The 21,406-nt window shown below is 48.5% G+C and overlaps 2 protein-coding genes across 2 annotated transcripts; both read left to right on the forward strand.

The window, feature by feature from the left end:
• The first annotated feature begins 50 nt into the window (after positions 1-50).
• PHF5A (PHD finger protein 5A) lies at positions 51-6,661 on the forward strand. The gene is made up of 4 exons (XM_021552840.3): positions 51-232; positions 1,336-1,359; positions 2,793-2,959; positions 5,954-6,661. The coding sequence occupies exons 1-4, from the start codon at positions 181-183 to the stop codon at positions 6,041-6,043; spliced, it is 333 nt and encodes a 110-aa protein (XP_021408515.1). The 5' UTR covers positions 51-180; the 3' UTR covers positions 6,044-6,661.
• A 5,087-nt stretch (positions 6,662-11,748) lies between these two features.
• Positions 11,749-20,430, forward strand: TOB2 (transducer of ERBB2, 2). Its single transcript, XM_021552747.3, has 2 exons — positions 11,749-11,982; positions 16,007-20,430. The coding sequence occupies exon 2, from the start codon at positions 16,093-16,095 to the stop codon at positions 17,113-17,115; it is 1,023 nt and encodes a 340-aa protein (XP_021408422.1). The 5' UTR covers positions 11,749-11,982; positions 16,007-16,092; the 3' UTR covers positions 17,116-20,430.
• Positions 20,431-21,406: the final 976 nt, after the last annotated feature.

The raw sequence follows: 21,406 nt of genomic DNA on the forward strand, positions 1-21,406 counted from the left end.
AGATGGGGTGGCTTTAGGGGGAGGGTTTATTTCGGCATCCCTCGGCGTTTTCCCGCTCGGGGGAGGCGCTTTGGCAGGCGCTGCGCTCACCCCGGCCAGGACCCGGGGGTGGCGCGGCGGTGAGGGCTCCGCGGGGCCGCAGGAGTAGCAGCAGCAGCGCCGGGCGGGTGTCGCCTCGCCATGGCCAAGCACCACCCGGACCTCATCTTCTGCCGCAAGCAGGCCGGCGTCGGTGGGTCCCGGGGGATGGGAGGATGCGAATGGGGAGCTCCTTCCCCCGTTTTCGGGCCGCGGGGCGAGCGGGAGGCGCGCGCGCCTTACCGGCCGTCGGGCACGCGCGCGGCCGTTAGGCCCGGCGGGGGAGGGGGAGGGGCGGCGCGCCACCCGCTCCTCCCTCCCTCTTTTGTTTTCCTTTTATTTTCCTTTATTTTTGATGCCCCGCCGTGCGTTGTGGATCCAGCAGCACTTGGGAGCATCTTTCTGGCTGCGAGACAAAAGTTCTCTTCCGGGTTATTCCTGCAATACAGATAACGGGGTTTATCCTTGTCGCACCCGAGTCAGCATTTGGGTCAAGGTTCAGAGAACTCTTATACAAGATTAGAAGTTGAGGTATCCCTTCCTGGTTTTTGTCACTCCTTGGAAAAGCACATTTAACGAGCAGCTTTCTGCAAGATCCAGAAACGCAAAGCATTCAGCTGCACATCTCTTTTTAGAATAGTCAGTGCTTCTAACCATTTGTCTATGTTGAAAAGTCACGTCCTGACAAATCCCTTTTCTCTCAGACTTCAGACAAATCAGTATTTAGTCTTCGTTGATGTGCACGTCTAGTCTTTGAAACTCAATATTTATTAAATTTATCCAAGTTCCTAACATTGTTGTGAGTGTCCCAGACAAGTGAGAAGACTTCTCAGGTACATTTAACTACCTTCATGTTCTAAAGCAAAGAAGGTATTTGGATGGCTTGAAACAAACACTTGATTTTGGTTTTTTCCCCCCACTAAAACCAGTGTAAAAGCTGTGACAAGACTCATGTACATTTTCTTCAGTCAGATACACCGGCTGTGTTTGAAATGGAATGATGAATGTAGGTTTTCTTACTGCAGAGGGATATCATTGTGCATGTATAGTGCATCTTGGGTTCTGGTAAATCTCTCCAGGAGGATATATGTTGTTTATCATGAATGTATCTATTTATGCTCAAACTGTTTCTATAGTTTAGCCTTTCATTTTTTTTAAGGACTGCTTATTGCAGAAAATAATAATTTGATATTCAAGCTTGTACTTGCTTAGATTTTTCTCTTGCCTCAAATAATTTTTTTCTTTTTTTATCCCCAGCAATCGGAAGACTCTGTGAAAAATGTAAGTATATCAACCACATTTAGTTGATTGAGAATGTAGTGTTGTGGTTAGAGTGTGTAGTTTGGGTTTGAAGGTTGGATTCTATTTTTGCTTTAACCCCAAACTTAATGTCACCCTTTGAAAAGGGAACAATTACTGTAACATTGCAAGTGTAGCTCAAGGAATACTTAAAAAGTTGCAAGCTCAAACAGACTCTCACACAAATGCAGTTGTAGTGTACCTGCTGCCATCATTTCTAGTGGCTGAGGCTACAGTGGCTGTTTCACTGGATCCTTGTAATCTGTAATACCAAAATATCATCCTGATCATTTTAAAGGAGGGGGAAAAATGCATTTTTGGGTTTTGGCTTCATCATACTGTAAGAAAGGTCTCCATTAGCATCTAGGACAAGAAAAAATGGAGGGCAAATGTCAGAAGTTAGAGCAGGAAAAACACCCATGGAATCAAATGCTTATCTGTGAAAGGGAAGAAAGAGTATGATCTGTTGTTAGATCCTTGTGATCTGTCATTAGATCATTGAGGGGAACAGAACAAATGAGGGAGTAGTTTGTGACTCAAATAAAATAGTGTGAGAATAAGTAAAATGGGAGAAGGAGAGTCTAAAGCAAGAAGCAATTTTCAAGAGCACCTGACAGTGAAACAGATTCCCATTGGTAGTAGCTGAGGGCTGTCACGCCAGAGATTTAAGAGCAGGTTAGGCAAGCTGTTTGTGGGAGTCAGGATTAGATACCTTGGGAACTGGTAATAGGATATGAAGCCTTTCATCCGTAGGTCAGTGTTTTCGTTAAGGTCCAGCTCAGCAGAAGCTGTTACTGGCATCTGATGGCTCCTTGCCTGTATGATATCAGTACTTGAATTTCACTCAGTTCCTTGTGAGAGCGTAAGAGTAACTTTTGTGAAATGGCTGCTTATGCCAGTTTGCCCTTCCTTTGACCTTGTCACAGATGAAGGATTAAAGGGACCATGAGTACAATCTCTTATCTCTTTGAGCATAGTAACTCCAGACTTTTGTTGATTTGTCACTGTGGAGAAGCTTACGCTGCAGTTTCTGTGTAGGTAAGGACTCTAGTTCTGTCATTCTGGCTTTTTTTCTTTGCAAATGAAAGTCAGGAAAAGTTTTAGAGTAAAAGTAGTGGTACAATCTAAGCAAGTCTTGACTAATCACACAGTAGTTATCCAAGTAATTTTGGGTTTCTTCTCTGACAGTGAACAAATTACTAAATTAAAAAAAAAAAACTCAAATATTGTGGGCCATGGCCTTGTTCCTCTCAAGTCTGTGTACAGTACAAAGTTGTGCCCTGTGCCTGCCAAGCACATTTCTGCAGTTCAGCACTTTGAGTGCACAGGGAAGTTATTGGACCAGGAAGCTTTTCCTCTGATGTGGAGGTGGCAGAAAGGACATTCTGTAACCAAAGGCTTTGCTGTGCTGGCAGGTGATGGCAAGTGTGTGATCTGTGACTCCTACGTGCGGCCCTGCACCCTGGTGCGCATCTGTGACGAGTGTAACTATGGCTCCTACCAGGGCCGATGCGTCATCTGTGGGGGGCCCGGAGTGTCCGATGCCTACTACTGCAAGGAGTGCACCATCCAGGAAAAAGATGTAAGTTGCCATCCCAGCTACATAGTAGTTATGCTTACCTTTAAGGGGCTTGGAGCTGCTGTAATTACTACTAGGACAATCTGCACTCATTTGCAATATCTGAAACTTTTATTCCCCTGTTGATAGGTCTCTGTGTTTGCAAAGCATTTTGAGGTATTGCAATGCTCTTCATTCTAAGGATCTCTGACTCTTTTGCACATTCACAGTTCATTTCCTCCACACACTGCTTGTTACCACTTCAGGTGGTTATTTTACTACAGCTCCAGCCTAGGTTTCACCAGGGTCAGAAATATTGCAGGACACTGCAAGGCAGTGGCAGAAGCAGCTCCTCCCTAGAAGTCCATTATGAGCCACTGATTAAGAGTACATATGGTACTATAAGGCCTGTGGAATCAAAACCTTTATTTTCCTTTGAATAACAAGGTAAAGTTGGTTCTTTGTGTCCAGTGGCTTCACTGGTAATTGTGTTTCACAAGTTGGATGCTTCCTGTATAATTTCAGTGGGATACAATTTATATTTTCTTACTCTTTTCTGGAATTGTCTGCATTGTAGATATTTCTCTTTCAGATAATGCTTTTGGTGTTATGGTCCCTTTTGTCTATAGCCAGAGCTATAATCTTTTTACAATATTGTGCTGAAAGCCATTGCACGTGGGAAATGAGGCAGCTGTTCATTCCTTATACGGCTTTTGTTAATAACCCAAAACAGTGAGTGCAGGACATGAACTGCAACAAAGCATTAGAAAGACCTTACAGGAGAACAAGAACATGATGCTTACAGTTCTGCTATCCCAGAATATAGGTCTGGTAGCTGTGAGAGTGTCTCTTAAAAGTAGTTTGGTACTTTGCAAATGTCGTTTCCTACACACCCTTAATGACCGTGAAGAACGTGCTGAGAGAGTGGTTCGGAGTGGTTTACAGGAGTGTCCTCAGCTGAGTGAGTTGCTGCTTTAACTCTCCGTAGTGCCTGTTTTCTCTAGAGGCCTGCAGTTAAATCCAGAGCAGGAGCAGGTCCTCCTTTGAGTTTAGTCATTAGATCTAACAGGACCATAATCTTTCTCTGTATCTAAATATGGATATAAGTGCTTTGATGGGGTGCTGCCTCCTACTTTATAAATGCTGTGAGAAACAGTAGTTTTGTTCACTTGCCTTTGGAATGAAGATGCCTGGCTTTATAAGTCATGAGTAAAATAGGCTTGATTCTAGTTTTATCAATTCACAGGGATTGCCAACAAGTGTTTTTCACAACCTGAGATTACCTACATTTTATGTTTGGTTCAGGTGTGGAATAATCAGCTGCTATGTCAGGGAGGACTATAGAAAACATAGAGCTAGAGAAGAATAACAGGTCTGGGTGTCTATTTTGACACCTGGGTGAATACTGTTGTGAGTGAAGAAAGTTGCTTCATAGCTGAAAACTCAGATGTTATGTATTATTGCAGATGTGAAATTGCAGATCTGAAGCAGCAGATTTGACATGATTTGTTGCAGGATTGAAAAATGCTGGCACAAGCGTAGGGAGCCCAGAAGGAGCAAAATTAAGTATGCTGCTGCCTATCATAATTATGGTATCCGGTGCTGATGTGAATAAGAAAACCAGATGGGCAGAGCTCTGTACCTGAAGCTTTAACAGTTCAAGGCTTCAGCCACAGCACTTTCATCATCTTCAGAGAAAGACTGGAAAAGATAGTGAAGCAAGAAAGCAAATAAAGTGGATGGCAGAGATGGAATGCTATTGGGCACAAAGTAAAGGACCTGGTTACTGTTGGTTCATTTATTCTGGTGGAGGAAGGAATGAAGTATTGTTTCAGCCCACTTCAATGTGTGGATAAGGGCCTGCATCCCACCTTGTCACCCAGGATATCTGTGAGTTGCAAATAGTAATCTTTTCTTGGAGAAAGGAGGGTGCTCATGAGCTGCATCCTTGGAGGAGGTGGAAGAATGAACAAGAGCCCTGCAATAAGGCTGTCAAGATTTGAACAGACTCCATGGATTGTGGGAGGCAAGTCTTGAAAGTCCTGCTACTGAGGTTCAAAATGAAATAAGGAGACAGTAGCTAGAAATGGGTCGTGGCAGGTGTATGAGGGAGGGATGATTTTTGTTCCCCACCTCACCTGTCATTCCTGTCATGCAGATCCTCCCCACCAGATTGCATTTCTGGCATGGGAGCCAGGCAGCTTGGGTGCAGATTTTACAGCATCTGACGTCTGCCCAGGGGCTTTCTAAATCTAATGCACTTGGGACACGTGTTCCACTGCCTGCTGGATCCCTCACAACTGCTGTGGCCAGCCAGAATGCTTTGCCCTAAAGAATTATGCAGATGCTGGGCTCAGGTGACTCATGAGGAAATGTTCCCATGTATACCAAGAGGGCGTTTCTAATTTGGTTTTGCAACCACACCTCTCAGGATGGTCTCCCCTATGCTCCTTGCTTTTCTTGAGGCTTTTTTTCTCTCCATCTACTGGAATTCAGGTACAAGAACTTAATCTGTGTAGCTGCTGTGAGTAGATGACCCTACAACCTCTGCAGTAATCGATCCAGGATAGAAGAAATCTGAAATTCAGTTCTGCTGTCACTGCTGAGGAGTTCCTAAACACAAGAATGATTTGGTGACATCTAGAGCAGCAAAATTCTTCTTGGCTAAGGAGGGGAAAGGTTATTCCTCTGGGCCCTAGAGGTCCTGCATATCCTGATTTAGAAAGAATTCAGTCTTGAGGCACAGCACATCCTTTTCATTAAATGGCTGATGTTATATGAGCTGTTTTCCATTTTGGCCCTGAGGGAGTCCGTGTCCTACAGTAATGCTGAAATGACATCCATCCTCTTCTCTTAGACCACTGTCTTACTGGTAACCAGCACTGGAGAGCAATTTGTCTGTACAAGTGTATGAAATGTGTTGAGGACAGGGCGAGGTGTGTGGGAACTGAGAACTTACTACAACTATGATGTTGTTCTTTCTGCCTATTTCCTAACTTGCATTTTCTTTTCTTACAGAGAGATGGTTGCCCTAAGATCGTCAACCTGGGCAGTTCCAAGACAGATCTTTTCTATGAAAGGAAAAAGTATGGCTTCAAGAAGAGGTGATCCTATTCATATGTGGCTACCTCCTCTTGGGTTGGCAAGAGGGTCTTGGAACATCTCTGGACTTTACTCTTACTGAAAACTGGCTGATTATTTTTTTCTAAAGCAATACAAATTCAGTAATATACTTAGGATTGGAGAAATAATAGACTGAGTGGGGACTGAAACCTGATGAGAACCAATGATGAGGGAGGGCAAATGAAGATTACTGTCTCTTGCCTTTGCAGAAGCTCTGCTAGTAGTTGCCCCAACTCTATACAAAGCAGAATGGGCAAGCACTTACACATAGCAGGAGCCATGTTAAAATGGAAAGTGCTGTTTGTAGTGTGGAGAAATACCTTGAGGTTGTTCTTACTGGGCCTCCTCTCAATTGTTTGAAATTGCCCCAACCATTGGTGTTGAAGAACAAAACACCAATCTGCTCCCCTCCTCCCTTCCTCCAGTATATTTCCACGCTGCCCTGTTTTGTAAGGAATCTGCTCATGGCTGGTACCTTCCTAGGGAGAGCACAGCTGTTCCATGTTTTCTTTGACAGATAAATCCAAGGCCATTTCTTGTAACCGTTTCTGTAGGATGCACACCAATAAAGCTTTTTCTTTTGGGTTTTTATTTTTGGTACAACTAGGATTTCTGTTTGGTTCATTCTGTGCTAGCCTCTCTGGAGCTTTCTGGGGACAGGGAGGATTAGCCCAGCTAGCACTTCACAATGGGTTATCTGGTTTCTGACAGTGTCTGCTTATGGCCACGTGACCTTGCCGCAAGGAGCTTCAGGGAACGGCTGTTGCTTTTGTCTGCCTGTGATCCCAGCCACTGATCATTTTGTCCCGTAGCATGAGGATCGCTGAGCTTGTAACCCTTACCCCGGCTAATACGGCTGTGGATGTTGTTTCACCGTGCAAACATCCAATCCCTTTCTAAAACCTAAGCTATTTGACTCGCTATCCTGTTCTTGTGAATAAGTTAAAGCCTTCCCTGCTGTAATGGGAAACCAACTATTGTGTTCTGGGCTATTGGCCGTGTGCGTGCTGGAAACCAGAGGCTGCTTGTTTGTCAAATACCAGTAGAGGCTAAAAGCAGTCTGTTGGCTCAGCAGAGATCTGGGAACAGGCGCCTTTGTGCAGAGGCGGAACTGAGTTCCCCATGGGTGTGTACTCCTCAGATGGTTAAATCAGGGTCCTGGCTCAGTGTGCCCTGCAGTCCTTCAAGCACTTGTAGTCTGAGCAGAGCGTGTGCTACACTAACACAGTTGTTTTGTTCAGTTTTGGGGTGCAGAGTCCCAAAACCTTTTTTTTTTTTGTTCCCCTTCCAAGATTTCAGCTATTTGCTTGAGGCTAGTACCAATTCCTCTAACTACTCCTTGGCTTAAATACCTCTTCTACCTGCTCCAACCATTTGGATAAAAGTGAAAAGTACAGAAGTTGTGATTTTCCTCCCGTCAAAAGTAATTTTTCCCTGCTGCAACTGGCTGTAGCTGCCACTGGCCCTACAGCTACCCCAGCTGCTCCTCCCTCTCCTGCCCCCAGCTATTCTCTTGAGTTTCTCTTCAAGCTTTTTGCAGTTCTGAGAGTATCGGTATGTCTTTTTCCCTGCACAGCTTCTGATGGATGCCATTTGCCAAGATGTTCAGAGCAATCTAGCTCATTGGTTACAGCAAACCTGTTCTCCCAAAGCAGTTCTGTGGGAATAAGCAACTGCCTCTGCAGACCAGAAAGTCCATGTCAGAGCTAATATCGGCCATTTTAAATTCTGTGTTTCTTTAAAAGCAGGCCATGACATGCAGATTTGTTGTACCTGGAACTTTATCACTTCAACCAGAATTTATCACTTACCCTCAGTCAGGCCACCCAAATTATCTCACTAGGAATGCAGAAGGTTTGTATGCGTTTTTTTCCTTTCCCAGAAATTTGGAAGATGACAAAGTTTTTCAGTAGAGGGAAATGAAGTAAGGAATTATTTTTTGTCTCAGAACCAATACACCCTAATTTTAGAGCACCCTTTGTTCCTAATCATTTAGCAGGATCAGCCAGGCAGGGCTTGCTGTAGAGGTACGAGTGTCCCCGTCCCTTCCCCCATCCCCAAAAACAGCTGAACATACTCACTTTCTTGGCACTCCTGATGCCCTCACGCTGACTGCTGGATATATCTGTCTGTATTCTGAGAGTTAAGCTGCCATTTCTAGTTGTTCTGAGTCACTGGGCAGGTGGAGGGAGGGAGGGACAGGCTTTTTCCCCTTTGCCTTGTTTGCGCAGACAGCTCTGGGGAGCATGCCAAATGCTGCTGGTGCTCAGATCAGTTCAGTGCCACTGCCTTTCTGGTACTTTCAGAGCATGGATGGGACATTGCCCTGAAGCTGCTAATTCCAACAAGGGTAATAGACACATTTGTGTAGCCCAGAAAAACATGACCTTGCTTGCTTGGTAATGTTTTCTGTGCACCAGCAGATGATACCTAGGCAGGGCCTCTAGAAAAGTGCATTATTTTTCACCTAAATAGATTTTAAAGTACTTGTCAAGGAGGAGATTGCCTTGCAGTACTGGAGACCAGGACACATGCTAAAAGGGCAAGCTTCCCCGCAGGGAAAATATGAGCCAAGACACGTCCTGCTGCTGTGTGCAGGCCAAGTCTTGGAAGGACTTCATCCATCCATGGAGTTTTATGCAGCCAGATTTGGGGGCTCCCTGGCTGCCAGCTGCAAAGTACTTGCATGGTAACAGCAGGGAAGGGTGGGAGAGACAGGGACAGCTTTATCAACCTGGCAGCTGAACCCCCATGGTGCTGTCTTCAAATCCTAATGCATGGAGCTAAATGTATCTTCCTGCCGTTACTTTTCTAGGTAGTGTTATAATTTTTTTATTAAAATGTTGCATAACAAGTAAAAAAAAAAACACCTCTCCTTCAATTTTAAATATTTACATTGAAGGAGAGAATGTAGGACCTCTTGGCCTATTAAGAAATTGGCCTCTGTTGCCAGTACTAACAAGGCATTGCTCTGTTCTGAAATGTAGGTGTTCCCCGTTACACACCCCTTCAGACCAACTGCCAGCCACAACTACAGCTGAGCTCAGCAAATAGCTCTGTAACATACATCCACTTCCTTGAACCATCTAGACCTTGTCTTGACAAAGCCCTAGAGCCCCAGGCATTTTTTCTCTTTAAAAAGAGACAAAACAAAAAGAAAAGGTAGGTGGAGTTTTGGAATCTGCTTGTGAGCTTTTCCTGTGGGAGCTGCATGGACAAAATCTCACTTCTGAAACCTTGTCTGCACAGAAGCTGTTATTTTCTCATTACAGACATCAGCTGAAGATGTTTGCCTCATTCAATAGCAGGAAAGAATTTTTCATTTCCTTGGGGTTGTCACGTGAATTGAATGTACAAAGGCTTCAGGGTATGGCAATATTAATTATGTCCAATTATAACCTGACTCCCCTTCCTTGGCATTAAATAGCCCAACCAAATGAGCTCTGTCCCAGTGGCTAGGCAATTGTTCCCCTCCCCATGCACACGTGACACGGGAGCCTTGCTTTGACTTAATAGCCAAATGGTTGAGAATGCAGGAGCAGATACTGTGACAGAATTCCTCTGCTTGCATGTGTACAAGGGCGATGCCATAATTAAGGAGCACGGTCAAGGCACAGGTATTTTAAAGAGCCCCAATATGTGACAGCCTCTTACTAACACCTTATTAAAGCAACAATAGAATTTTAGAAATGTAATTGTCTTTTTTTGTTTAATGATACTAAAAATAGCTCAGTCATTTTAATTTCCTGATCTCTGGCTGACAGTATGATTTTGCTTCCAGCAAAGCAAAGGGAATAATCGAAAAAAAAAAAAAAACAAACCCAAAAGGTGTTCTTTTTTAACTAAATTCCTTTTAAAATAGGAGTGACGAAAATAAGGCTGCTCATAATAGCTCTCAAATCTTTCTCTTTTCTTTCCTCTTTCCCTGCAGAAAAAAAATTAAAAAAACAACTTCAAAAGTTACTGGGTTTTTTTTCTGTAATCAGTGGGAAAATGAGCAAGGCTGGCTGCTGTGGTTGGGAAGGAACATTAATGGATTTCTTAACACACAGTGTTGGCTGGCCTCAAAAGAAATGCTCTCTGTGGCAAAGGCAGTACCTGAGGTAAAGTGTTCCTGAATAAGAGAGGAAGACAAACCAAACCCCGAAGAAGGCTGAAGGCTATTGTGGAAATGGGACAAGAGATGAACTTTGTATTTTTGCACTTGGGAGATGGTTGCCAGGCCAGCTACCCTGGTGCAACAGGGACTGTGGTAACGCTTGTGTCACCCTCTGCTTGTGTCAACACTGAGGAAGATGTAGGACCCGTGGCTGGGAGAGCCTGGAAACACTGTTCTTGGTGTCCCTTCCACTAGTTTGGAGTGTTACTTGGGTCAAAAGTTGCTTTAAGTGTGGACAGCAAGCAGCGTTTGCAAATGGTGTGTGTGAAAGGTGGTGTGACTTTGTACTGTAACATACACGGCCTGGGGATGCCTGTAGGCATTTTCTTCATTTTCCTGGAACAAGTAATGGGACTGCTTTGAAATAAAGGGTGCGGATCCATTTGTGTGCTGGCTGAGAGTGCCTTCAGCTTGCCAGTGGGTGGTGCAGCTCAGCGTTTGGCCGCCATCGGCCCATAGCCCTAGGGATGGCCGTCACCTTGGCTGTCCTTCCCCAGGGCAGCCTGAACGAACGAGCCCTGCCGAACGCGCGAACACCCCGAGGTGCGGGCAGAGCACCCGGGACGGGGGCAAGCCGCGGCCGCCCCGCGACTACATCTCCCGGCAGCGCCCACCGCGCACACCCCCTTCGGCTCACTGGCTGGAGCAGCGCTCCAATCCGAAGGCGCCGCCGGGCCTGGCCAGCCAATGGGAAGGCTGTTGCTAACACGCTGCAGTTATTTTTAGCACGGCCGGCGCTCGCGCACCTTGCGGATCTCTCGTCTCCGCCGCGGCGGAGCCGGCCCTGCTCTTTTGGAGGCGGAGGGACACAGGCGTGCAGAGACGAAATAGTCCGGGAGGCGGGAGCGCGTGCCGGGGGCGGGTCTCTGTCTGCGTCTCGGGGCCGCGGAGGTGGCCGTGCTGCTACTGTCCTCCCCGCGGTGATACCAGCCCGCCGGGTTTGGCCTTGCCCCGTTGTTCCCCGGGGAGATGTGCTCGCAGCCCCCGAGCACCCCGCCTGCATCTGAGACCGGGGGTTTTGCAACGATGGAGGGAGCCAGGATTGCTCGTGGGCACGTCTCCCCGAGCTCCTCCACTGTCGCGGGTGGGGGGGCTCCACCACGGGGATATTCGCAGACGTGCTTGGGGTGTGCAGAGAATTGTCCCTTCGGGAGTCCCGGGACTGGCCTTGCTACTGAGCTGGGGCTTGACCGTATCCATGGTGCGTGGGGGCGGGCACCACACCGGCCGGTTCCGTCTCTCCCCGCTCCGTTCGATTCCACCCCCATTCCCCCCCGTCGCCTCAGGCTAAGCCACTTGGGGAAATCCTGCGGTCAATCCCCGCTAATGCCGCGGCCCCTTCCCTCCTTCCCTTGAGCTCGGAGCCGGGATACTCCCGGTGCTCAGGGGGGAGCAGAGGAGGCTCCACCGGTCCGGTCCCCCCCCCGATCCATTCCGGGGCGCAGCAGACGGCGACGGGAGGGGGAAGTAGTCCCGGCCCGCCCCCCGCGGCCGCATCACGCGGGGCGGGAGCGGATCCGTGCGCCGAGAGGTTGCTAAGGGTGAAAGTTTGCCGTGAGTTGGCTCACTCGGGGCCAGGGCGCGGGCGGCTCTGGGGGCGCAGCAGCGGCATCCACGCCACGGCACCGGGCCCGCCCCGCGCCGTCGGGTACAAGGGAGGGAGGGGACGGACGAGACGGGGCAAAGCGGAGACGAGACCCGCCGGCAGCGCCCTCGGCCCCCGCGACAGCCGCCAGCAGCCGCTGGTCCTGGATCCGAGAACGAAGTAAGTGGGGCTGGGGCTGCGGCTGCTTTCCTCCCTCACACTCCTTCTTGGGCTGGGACCTCTCCAGAGCGCGTCCTCTTTGTGAGCTCGGTCTGAGGGGGCTCATCGTCCCCCTCCCCACCAGGGACAGCGATCTGCCCGTCCGCGGAGTCAAAGTGCGGTTCTGGTCCCCGGGGGGATTAATGGGGCTTCAAGGGAGAAGAATGGAAGTGAAAGTCACTGGGTTAGGGACGCTTTGCAGTGCCCCAGTTCACCATTTTGTTCTCCACAGCCTACTTTGAGGGGCGGGGGCGGGAGCGGGATGCGGCTCAGCCCCAGCCCTACAGCCCCAAAAAAGGCAGGCTGGGCCCGAGGGCGGTGGTGGGCTCCCGGGAAACGGGGATGTCGCCGGGGTGTTCCCTTTCATGCACGACGAGCTCCGAGGGGGAGTAAGCCCGGCGACAACAAAGACGCTGTCGGGGTTGGGCTGGGCTGCCCCCACCCCCCCCGTCGCCCCCCCATTTCTCCTGGACACCCCGATCTGCGATACCCCGCGGGTGTGCGGAGCCAGGAGCTCGCCCTTGTTGACGTATCCCCATGCATCCGACTCGCTCTGTTGAGAACCTTGCTTGCTACCTCGCCTGCCCCACTGGGGCGAAGGGGACAAGCGTGGGGGCGGGGGAGAGAGACAGAAGGTTACTGGGCTTCTGGCCTCCCGGACTCCATCCCGCAGCCGTGGGGGGGAAACAGCTGCGGGGTGAGGACGCGCCCGCCCATCCCTGCCGAGAGAGAGGGAGGGGAAGGGAAGGGGAGAAGGGGGCGGCTGCCCGGCGGTCCTGGGCCGCGGGGCGTGTTCCCGGCCGTGGGCAGCTCCGGGAAGGGCGGGCGGGCCGCAGCGCGCATGTGCGCTGGAAAATTTTGTGGCCTGCCCCGCCCGGGGACGCGCGGGCCGGGCGCGGGGCGCGCCGGGAGCCGCAGTCCGGGGAGAAGTAGGTCGTGGGGCGGGGAGGGGGGCCAGGACTACAGCTCCCGGCGTGCCGGGCGCCGGGATGGAGGGGCGGCGGGGCTCGTCCCCGCGGGGCCGTGCGGCTGGCGGGGAGGAGTCTCTCCGCCGCCCTTGGCGGGGTGCTGGGAAGGGGTCTCTCGTTCCAGACGGGTGTGTCCGGCCGTGGGACCGCAGGCCGCCGTGACAGCCGGCTGTTTAAGTCCCCAGGCGACGGCCAGCCTGTTCGGAGGGCCGGGTCTCCTTCGCAAGGTCACACACCGTGTTGGTGTAGTCGGGAGGAAAGGGAATCGTTCCCATGTTCGCTCCTCTCTGTTGTAAGTGGTGGTCTGGCCTCTCCCCTTCAGGATACCGATAAACGGGGAGTCTGAGGGGGCTTTTGCCTTCCCTCCGCAGGAGAAGAGCTCCGCAGAGAAACAGCTCTTTGTTCCTTGCCAGCACCTCGATATACAGTAGGCCTTTAGTTTGAAAATGCTGGCCTTTATGGAAGATTGCTCAGAATATCTCTTACAATTGATATTCAGTAGTTTCTTCTCTTAGAGCCATACTGCTTCAGCTGGATTTCAGGGTGTTTGGGGGTTCTTAAATTTCTTTTAAATTATTTTATCACGTTTCAGTGCAGTAGAAAGAGATTGAGGGGATCCTACTGGAGCTCATCTTGCCATGTCAACAACCTGAGAAGCCAGTGACTTTTTTCGGCAGGTATCAGTTGTGTGCCTCTACCTTGGCAGCTGTTGGTGTTATTAAGCTAATTAACTTACCTTTTCATAACCAAGGTACAGAGTGTTCTCTTATTAGGTAAACTAGAGGAAAGAAAAAAGGAGATGATGTATAATTTTACCTCCACAGCTTTCTGCAAAAAGTTGATGAGGAACTGAGGTCCTCAATGTATATTGAGACATTTGTATAGCAGATAGGATGGTAACAAATTCTGGCCACTGTTCCTTTCCCAGTCTTTAATATCTGATCTCTTCATAGATTTTGGATTTAGACTAGAATTTATTACAAGATAAAAGACTTACAAACTGGCTGTTCTCTTCCTGCTTAACTTGCTGGAATCCCAAAGGTATCCTCCCTTTCGAACATCTTAAACCAAAGAAGTTAGAGAGCGCCATGTAATCCTCCCTTGAGGTACTATAGTCTATACAAGCTCTTGTTAGGGTTTAGGCGTGCTCTTTAGAGGTTTGTTTCATACTTAATTTTTCCAGAAAAGGCTTTGTCTTTGTGCCAAGACTTTTGCCTTCTGAAAATGGCTTCTTCTTAACTGTTCTTAGAAAAACTGTGGTTGCTTATTTCTTCGGTGTTCATGTGTTCTTACTTGCATTTGGTCAGGTTGCAGTGACCTACCAAAGTTTGTTACATTACAGTAATTCTTTAAAGCTGGTTTTAAAGGCAAGACTTCTTTTCCACTCCCTTGTTCCTGTGTGGTTTTATGTTGCCGAGTCAAACCTAAAGGGGGTTCTTTCCAGATCTGGCCTCCTTGTTGCCAGATCAGAAGTGTGGGATCTGTTTCTGGTTACCATCTTCCTAAAGCTAAACCTCTGTGAATGTGGAGTAGTACAGAAAAAGCATAGAATCTGCATCCCTTTTTTGCAGTAAAGCTTTAAAATATTTGAGGGCTTCTTCAAAATTTTTTGATCCTTTCTGTTGACTAAACTAGACCAAGCAAACACGTCTGGTCAGTTTTTTAACTCCTGCTGACTTAGGCCAGCATGGATACCTGGTTGTACTCCTGGGCTTTTTCAGGGGAATGCTAACTATGTATGTTTGTACTTCATCCCCACCCCCAAATAATTGTCACACGTCATAAACGTTAGCTTGAGTGCTGTACAAGAATATCCCTAAAGCCCATTTTAGGAAGACAGTTGAACACAGTGTGTCTCTTTGAGCAAGGTGAGGGCAGCTGAAGACAGAGCAGCCTCTGACTAAGCTGCCAATTAAAAACTGGATATTCTTCTTTCCCCTGGAGAGGTGTGGAGGCTACTGGAAGTGTGCTTCCTCTTAAAATATCTGTGAGATTCATTTTCCTTGGATGAGTGACAAAGTGTAGTGCTGACATACCTGGTTTTGGGTTTTTTGTACCCAGACAAACATTGTTTGCAAATCTGTGTATAATGGGAGAGTTGAGTGTTGTGGTTTTGCATTGTGCTTTTGTGGGTTCTCTCCATTTTGGAGACTTCCTCACAAGGGGGAGAGAGAGAGAGGAGAAAGGATTACTTCAATCTTTGGTAAGCAACTTCAGTTTTTATTAAGTAGGTATCTGATCCTGGCAGAGCTCATCTTCCCTCTGTGCAGGGATAAGCGATGTGAACTATATTGGACAGGCTGTTGGCATGTTTGTGTTCCCTGCTCAGCAGACTTGAACTGAGATTTTATGTTTGTAGCTAGGCAGAGTCTCAACTGGGTACACTTAATAAGATATGTGCCTGCTAGTCAAGGGGATAGTAAACATGGGCTGGCAGCTGATACCCCGGCACCCTCCCTCACTCCTTCTCGTCCCTTCTGCGCTTGTGCCAGCAGGACGTGGCACCCGGCACAACCACCCGGCCTCCCAGAGGAGAGGCTGGCCCTGCTGTCCTGAACGCAAGCAGGTCTCTGCACAAAGCTGCTGAGCGAGTCACGAGGCTGTTCAGGTGCTGCACTTGTGCTCTGGAGAGGCTGGTGCAGGTGAGCTGTGCTGGAAGCAGCTGAGTGCCAGGGCAGGAGAGGCATGTTAGATGCTGCTGACAGAGCAGACAGTGGCCTGCCGGGTTACAGCAGCAGTGCTTGGCAGCGAGGAGAGTGTGATGTACATACTTGTGTGCGGAGAGTGGCTACACCCTTATTTCTTCTGAAAGAGGAGCAGGGAGAGTTCTCCCTATCAACATCCCTCTGTGTTGAGGATCAGTAGATTTGTGGTGACTCTCCTAGAGAGCATTACTTCGTGTTAGTATTTGTGCAAACTGCTCATTCTGCTTTGTTCATGAAAATGCACAGTTATTTATTTCAACTGGGAGAGTTGTGTTTTCTAGTCTTCATCCATCCTTTTCTCTCTTTCTCTAGGTCTCTTCGGAATCAAAACTTGTCTATGTTTCTGTCATTTTGTCACTTTTAATACACTGCCCTGACTTGCTTGCTGGGAAGAGAGTATGCATCTGGAGATCAAAGTTGCTCTTAACTTCATCATCTCATACCTGTACAACAAGCTTCCTCGGAGGCGGGCAGACCTGTTTGGTGAGGAGCTAGAGCGCCTGCTGAAGAAGAAGTATGAGGGTCACTGGTACCCTGAGAAACCTCTGAAGGGATCTGGCTATCGCTGTGTTCATATAGGAGAGACAGTGGATCCGGTGGTGGAGCTGGCAGCCAAGCGGAGCGGGCTGGCTGTAGAGGATGTGCGTGCCAATGTGCCAGAAGAGCTGAGTGTCTGGATTGATCCTTTTGAGGTTTCCTACCAGATCGGTGAGAAGGGCTCTGTTAAGGTTCTCTACCTAGATGACAGTGAGGGCTGCAGTGCCACAGAGCTGGACAAAGAAATCAAGAGCAGCTTTAACCCCGACGCCCAGGTATTTGTCCCTATTGGCAGCCAGGACAACTCGCTGTCCAACTCTCCATCCCCCTCCTTCGGCCAGTCACCCAGCCCCACCTTCATCCCTCGCTCTGCTCAACCCATCACATTCACCACTGCCACCTTTGCTGCCACCAAGTTCGGCTCAACCAAGATGAAGAAGGGTGGAGGAGCCGGAGGAGGGGGCGGTGGAGCAGGGGCTGTGCAGCAGCCGAGAATGGTCAGGTCTCCCACCACCAACCTGCTGAAGCACAAGGGCCTCTCCCTGTCTATGCACTCTCTGAACTTCGTCGGGAGCACTGGGAGCCAAGCCCCGCAGTCACAGCTCTCCCCCAATGCCAAGGAGTTCGTTTACAGTGGCGCCTCGCCAGGAGCCAGCAGTCTCTTCTTCGATGGTGTTGCCAGTGAGAGCCAGGCCAGCAGCATCCCACCAGCATCGCAGTTCAACGCCAGCACAGGTGGTACCTTTGATATGGCTCAGGTCTTCAGTGGCAGCACCAATAGCCTCTTTCTGGAGAAGTCTCCTTTCGTGGAAGGACTCAGCTACAACCTGAATGCCATGCAGTATCCTAGCCAGTCGTTCCAGCCCGTTGTCCTGGCCAACTGAATACAGTGGAAGGAGAGTATTTTGGGGCAGGGAGGGAGGGGGGAATAGAGAAAAAAAACAATAGGGAGAGAAAAGAAAAATAGAAATATACAGAAAATATTAAAACCTTACAAATATAGGTTCTTGGGAAAAGCGAGAGCTCAGTGTTGTTGCGCTGTGCTGGTAACGCTCCTGAAGCACTGAATTGTTTTTTAACTCAGTACCTGTGCTTTTTTCCTACTCACTTTTTTACTCCTTAAAATGAGTCTTGGGCTTTTTTTTTTGGTTTGTGTGCCCTCTTCCCCTACTCCAGCCCAGGACTGGTGCAACTGTAGGTCACAATGCTCCTGATTCCTGGCACCACTTCCTGCCCCATACTGGACATAGGGTCTTTCTGCCTGGGTGTAGGGATGTCGTCTTCATACCACCATGCTGGAGGAGGGACAAGAAGAGCATGAGTCAGTGTTGGTGGGGACACACACAGTCTTGTTGTGTGCTAGCCAGAATGGGTGTGTGAGCTTGCTTTTTCTGTGTATACAGAGAACATTGCCTGTGCCCATGGGTGCAGACCACTGTGCTGTTGTGGCTCCAGCCCAAGCTGGCATCAGCTGTTCTGTGTGCTGAAAAGCACTAACTCTTCTCTTTGACTATCTCACAGCACATCACAGTCAGGGCAGAGCATTACTGTGAAATGGCTTCTTCCTGCTCCCTTCCTCATCTGCACTTCCAGTTGTGGCTATGGGGGGTTAGTGCTTTGAGCTTAGTGGCTCTGGTTATTGGACCTTTCTGTACCTGAGCAAGAGGGCTTTTTATGTTCTCTCAGGGCTGCCTAGTAAGTCTGGATGACAGCCCCTCTGGTGTAGAAACACCACCTGCCTCGCTCTGTGGCTTGTGGGAGGTGGAACTGAACCAGCTGGACCCCACTTGGATCCTTCCCCCACTTCCCAGACGTTCCTCCCAGCAGCAGGGGCCAGCATCCACTTGGGGTGGCCTCTGAGGTCAGAGTTCTCATTATCTGCTGTGAATTCATCTTCTTGTCTCAAAGAGGAAATTTCTTCCTTTTTAGTTCGTGAGGCAGCACAACTTTTCAAGAAGATAGGGTAATGTTGTTGAAGCTGCTGTCTTGAGTGGTATCATAAGGGTTTATGCTTTCAGCCAGGTATGTACCTGACTAAATCCCTTCCCTTGCCTTTCTGGAGAAGCACGAGGAGGTGGCTGATCCAGGGAGAAAAGGAAGCACCTATGATAAATTCCTCATTCCAGCCAGATCACATCAGCATGGACAGTAGCAAGCTCAGGGCAAAGCTGGGATGGGCTCTCCAAAGGGAAATGGTCATCTCAGCCTGTGAGTGTATGGTGCCTCTTCACAGCAGGGATGGGATTTAGGACTCTGCACCTTTCTCCAAGATGATGGGTGGCAGTCAGCCAGTAGTGGCTGGTCAGTTTGATCCCTTCTGTGTTGAGGACTCCAAAACCCACCTTCACAGAACATCAAAGGACTGCTTCATGCAGAGGAAGGTTGGAGGCTTTTTAGGTGGAAAGGGAGGTTTCCTTGCAGGCTGCTGTGTGAGCATGGAAGTGTACAAAGAGGAGAGAGATGGAGATGATGAAACTCCAGTCTTTGAAGTTCTCAGTTTAAATGAAAAATAAGCTTTTGCTGCTTCCCAGACTTGAGGCTTGGTTTTCTTTTAATGATGCTTCTTGGAGCACAGTCTGAAATCCACTCCTCCTGCACTTGTGGAACCAAGGTGCTCTTTCAAGAAATCTGTTTCAGGTGAGATGAGCATGACCATGTGCTTTTCCTGCTCCCCTCTCTGAGAGGGAGGCACTCCAGCCCTTTTGTAGTTGTGTTGCTGAAGGTAATGGGGCTGTCCCAGGTAGACAATCTCTGCCCAGAGCTCTCCAAGTTGTTTTCAGTGTACCCTTCCCCTCGATGGGTGATGGGGCACATGGTCCTGACCTTGTGCCCAGCATGGGTTCCCAAGCAGGCTGCTTGCTATTGAGCTATGACCAATGCAGCAGGTGGGTGAGGAGAGCAGAGCTCAGCCAGTTCCCCCAAAGCTGGTGTCCACAACCTCAACTCTGCAGGTTTCCAGACTAGGACAAGTTGTTAAGGAGTGGCTCAGCTGTTGTTTCCTTTTTTTTTCTTTCCTTTGAACCCACTGCTTTTAACAGATGCTACCACTGCCATGGAATCCTCCCCAAACAGGGTGCTGCTGGGTGCCACCCCACGTATTGCACTGGACTCTGAGGGGTGTTCAGACCCTGATGGCAGGACCTGGTCCAGTTGCCCCCCACTGTCCCCACATCTGGCAAAGCCACCTGCGAGACACTGCCTTGAGATGGCGTGCTCTCCTCCAGCACAGGGAGGGAGGGAAGAAGTGGGGATGTCCCCTGTCCACTTGCTTATGTGTGTGTGAAGCTTTGATGCTGCTTTGCTCTGCCACACGTATTATACCTGCTTTAAAAATAGTGGTGTGAGTGGAAGGAGGAAAAGAAGAGGGACCAACCTCTTTGCATCTTAAAAGGAAAAAAGTGTGCTTCAGAAGTGTTCCTCCAGCATCAGGCAGCAATGGAAACTAATGGCCTTTTCAGGTCTTTTCTAGTCTTGGATGTAGGCGTTCAGCTTCAATTTTATTTTTTAAAAACCTGCACTAATTTACCTGGTTTCTTAGGAAGAGAAGAGAGAAGATTTTTTTTTTAACTTTTATTTTTTATGGGTTTATGTTCTTTTTGTTGATGTCCGTTTGTATTGAATAATTTGCTACATTTGTAAAATGTAAGAGGTATATATAATATATGTATATTTCTAACATAAAAAATGTAATTTTTTTCTTTTCAAGATTTTTTCTTAAAAAAGAGGAGAGAAAAAAATATTTTTTCAGGAAAAAACTTTAAAAAAAAAAAGAAGTGGTGAAGATTCCTTTCTCCCCACTCAACCTCCCTTTCCTCCTGCCCCTCTCCAGGAGTGAATTAACAGTTGCCTTGTGGGAGAGGAGTGAAAGAGGACAGAAGTCTGTATGTCTCCGAGTGGAGGATTTCTGTGTGTGTTCTGCTTGGGTTGTTTTTGGAGAAGGGGACTACTGAGAGGGGGAACCAGGGGGTTGCTGTCTTTTTCTTTTTTTTTTTTCCTTCTTTTTTTTTTCTTTAGCGAAGGAGTAATACAATCAGAGTTTTGTATTCAGAATGTTGTGCAATATTTTGGAACGGGATATTGGTGTGTCTAGAGATTTAGTTAAAAACAAACAAAAAACCCCACAAAAAGGTTGATCAAATCTGTACAGTTTCTATTGTTCCAGATTTTTTTAAGTTTGTATTAAAAGCATGATATAATAACTGTTTATCGTGTGATGTGTGCTCAGTGAAGAGAAAACACCTTGGACGTGCCTGGTTTTGGGTAAGGAGGGATACCACTGCTTTTGAATGAAGTGGTGCTCAGTGTCAGCCTTGCAGGCAAGGTCCTGGTTTCACAGCATTAGGAATAGCTCAGTGATGCCCAGGATTGTGCAACATGGCCAGGACAGCTGTCTCAGTGACCTCTCCTGCTGCCAAGAATAGCAGTACATAGGAAAAAGTGGCGATGTGCCTGGCCATCCCCGGTCCTGCCATGATTCAGCTCTCTGGAGTGGGGGGAGGAGAGCTGGCCCTCCTCTCTGGGTGAAAGGAGGGAGCATTTGGTGTGAGGTGCTTTGGGAGCCTGCAGTCAAGCAGCAGAGTTCCTAAATACCCAAATTCTGTGGCAGCTCACTGGGACCTCTGAGGCCAGGTTAGAAGCTCTGTGGTGTCACTCATGGGGTAGGTGAAGCTCCCCATGGCAGTGCTTCATGCAGAGAGGTGCTGATTTTGGGTTGATTTACTTCCCCTCTGCACAAACCAGTTTGTTTTTATTCTGAGGTGGTTGGGGTACTTGCTAAGCAAAGGGAGCATCAAGGTACATACGCAGGCTCTGTCCTCCCTGCTGTGAATGTTCATCCAAGGTGACTTCCCATAGTGGGGTGGGCTTGAGGCTGGATGTGAGAACATGCAGTAATGATAGTGGACTGATTTTGTTTTTCTTTGTAAACTCTCACTGCTCAGTTTCAATCAGAATTTCTGTTCAAGAGCTTCTCCTTTTTAGCAAAAGGGGATGAGGTGGCTGAGGGAGGTGCTGAAATGCCTGTCATGCCCCATGTGTGCTGCTGGCTGTGTAACCCAGCTTCCCCAGCCCCACCATGCTCCTGCTACCTCCTGCTTGAGAGGTGCCTCAAGTTCCCCATGCTGCCTCCTTAAAAAGCTGTTGAAGGGAGCTGCTCTGAATGTCCTTGAGGAAACC

This window comes from Lonchura striata, chromosome 5 (assembly GCF_046129695.1).
Source record: "Lonchura striata isolate bLonStr1 chromosome 5, bLonStr1.mat, whole genome shotgun sequence".
Lineage (NCBI taxonomy): Eukaryota > Metazoa > Chordata > Aves > Passeriformes > Estrildidae > Lonchura > Lonchura striata.

Bases quoted from the DNA above. Each gene is read 5' to 3' on its own strand.
- PHF5A (XM_021552840.3), top strand. From the start codon at position 181: ATGGCCAAGCACCACCCGGACCTCATCTTCTGCCGCAAGCAGGCCGGC. The intron at 233-1,335 runs GTGGGTCCCGGG...TTTTATCCCCAG, and splicing joins CCGCAAGCAGGCCGGCGTCG to CAATCGGAAGACTCTGTGAA. The intron at 1,360-2,792 runs GTAAGTATATCA...CTGTGCTGGCAG, and splicing joins CGGAAGACTCTGTGAAAAAT to GTGATGGCAAGTGTGTGATC.
- TOB2 (XM_021552747.3), top strand. From the start codon at position 16,093: ATGCATCTGGAGATCAAAGTTGCTCTTAACTTCATCATCTCATACCTG.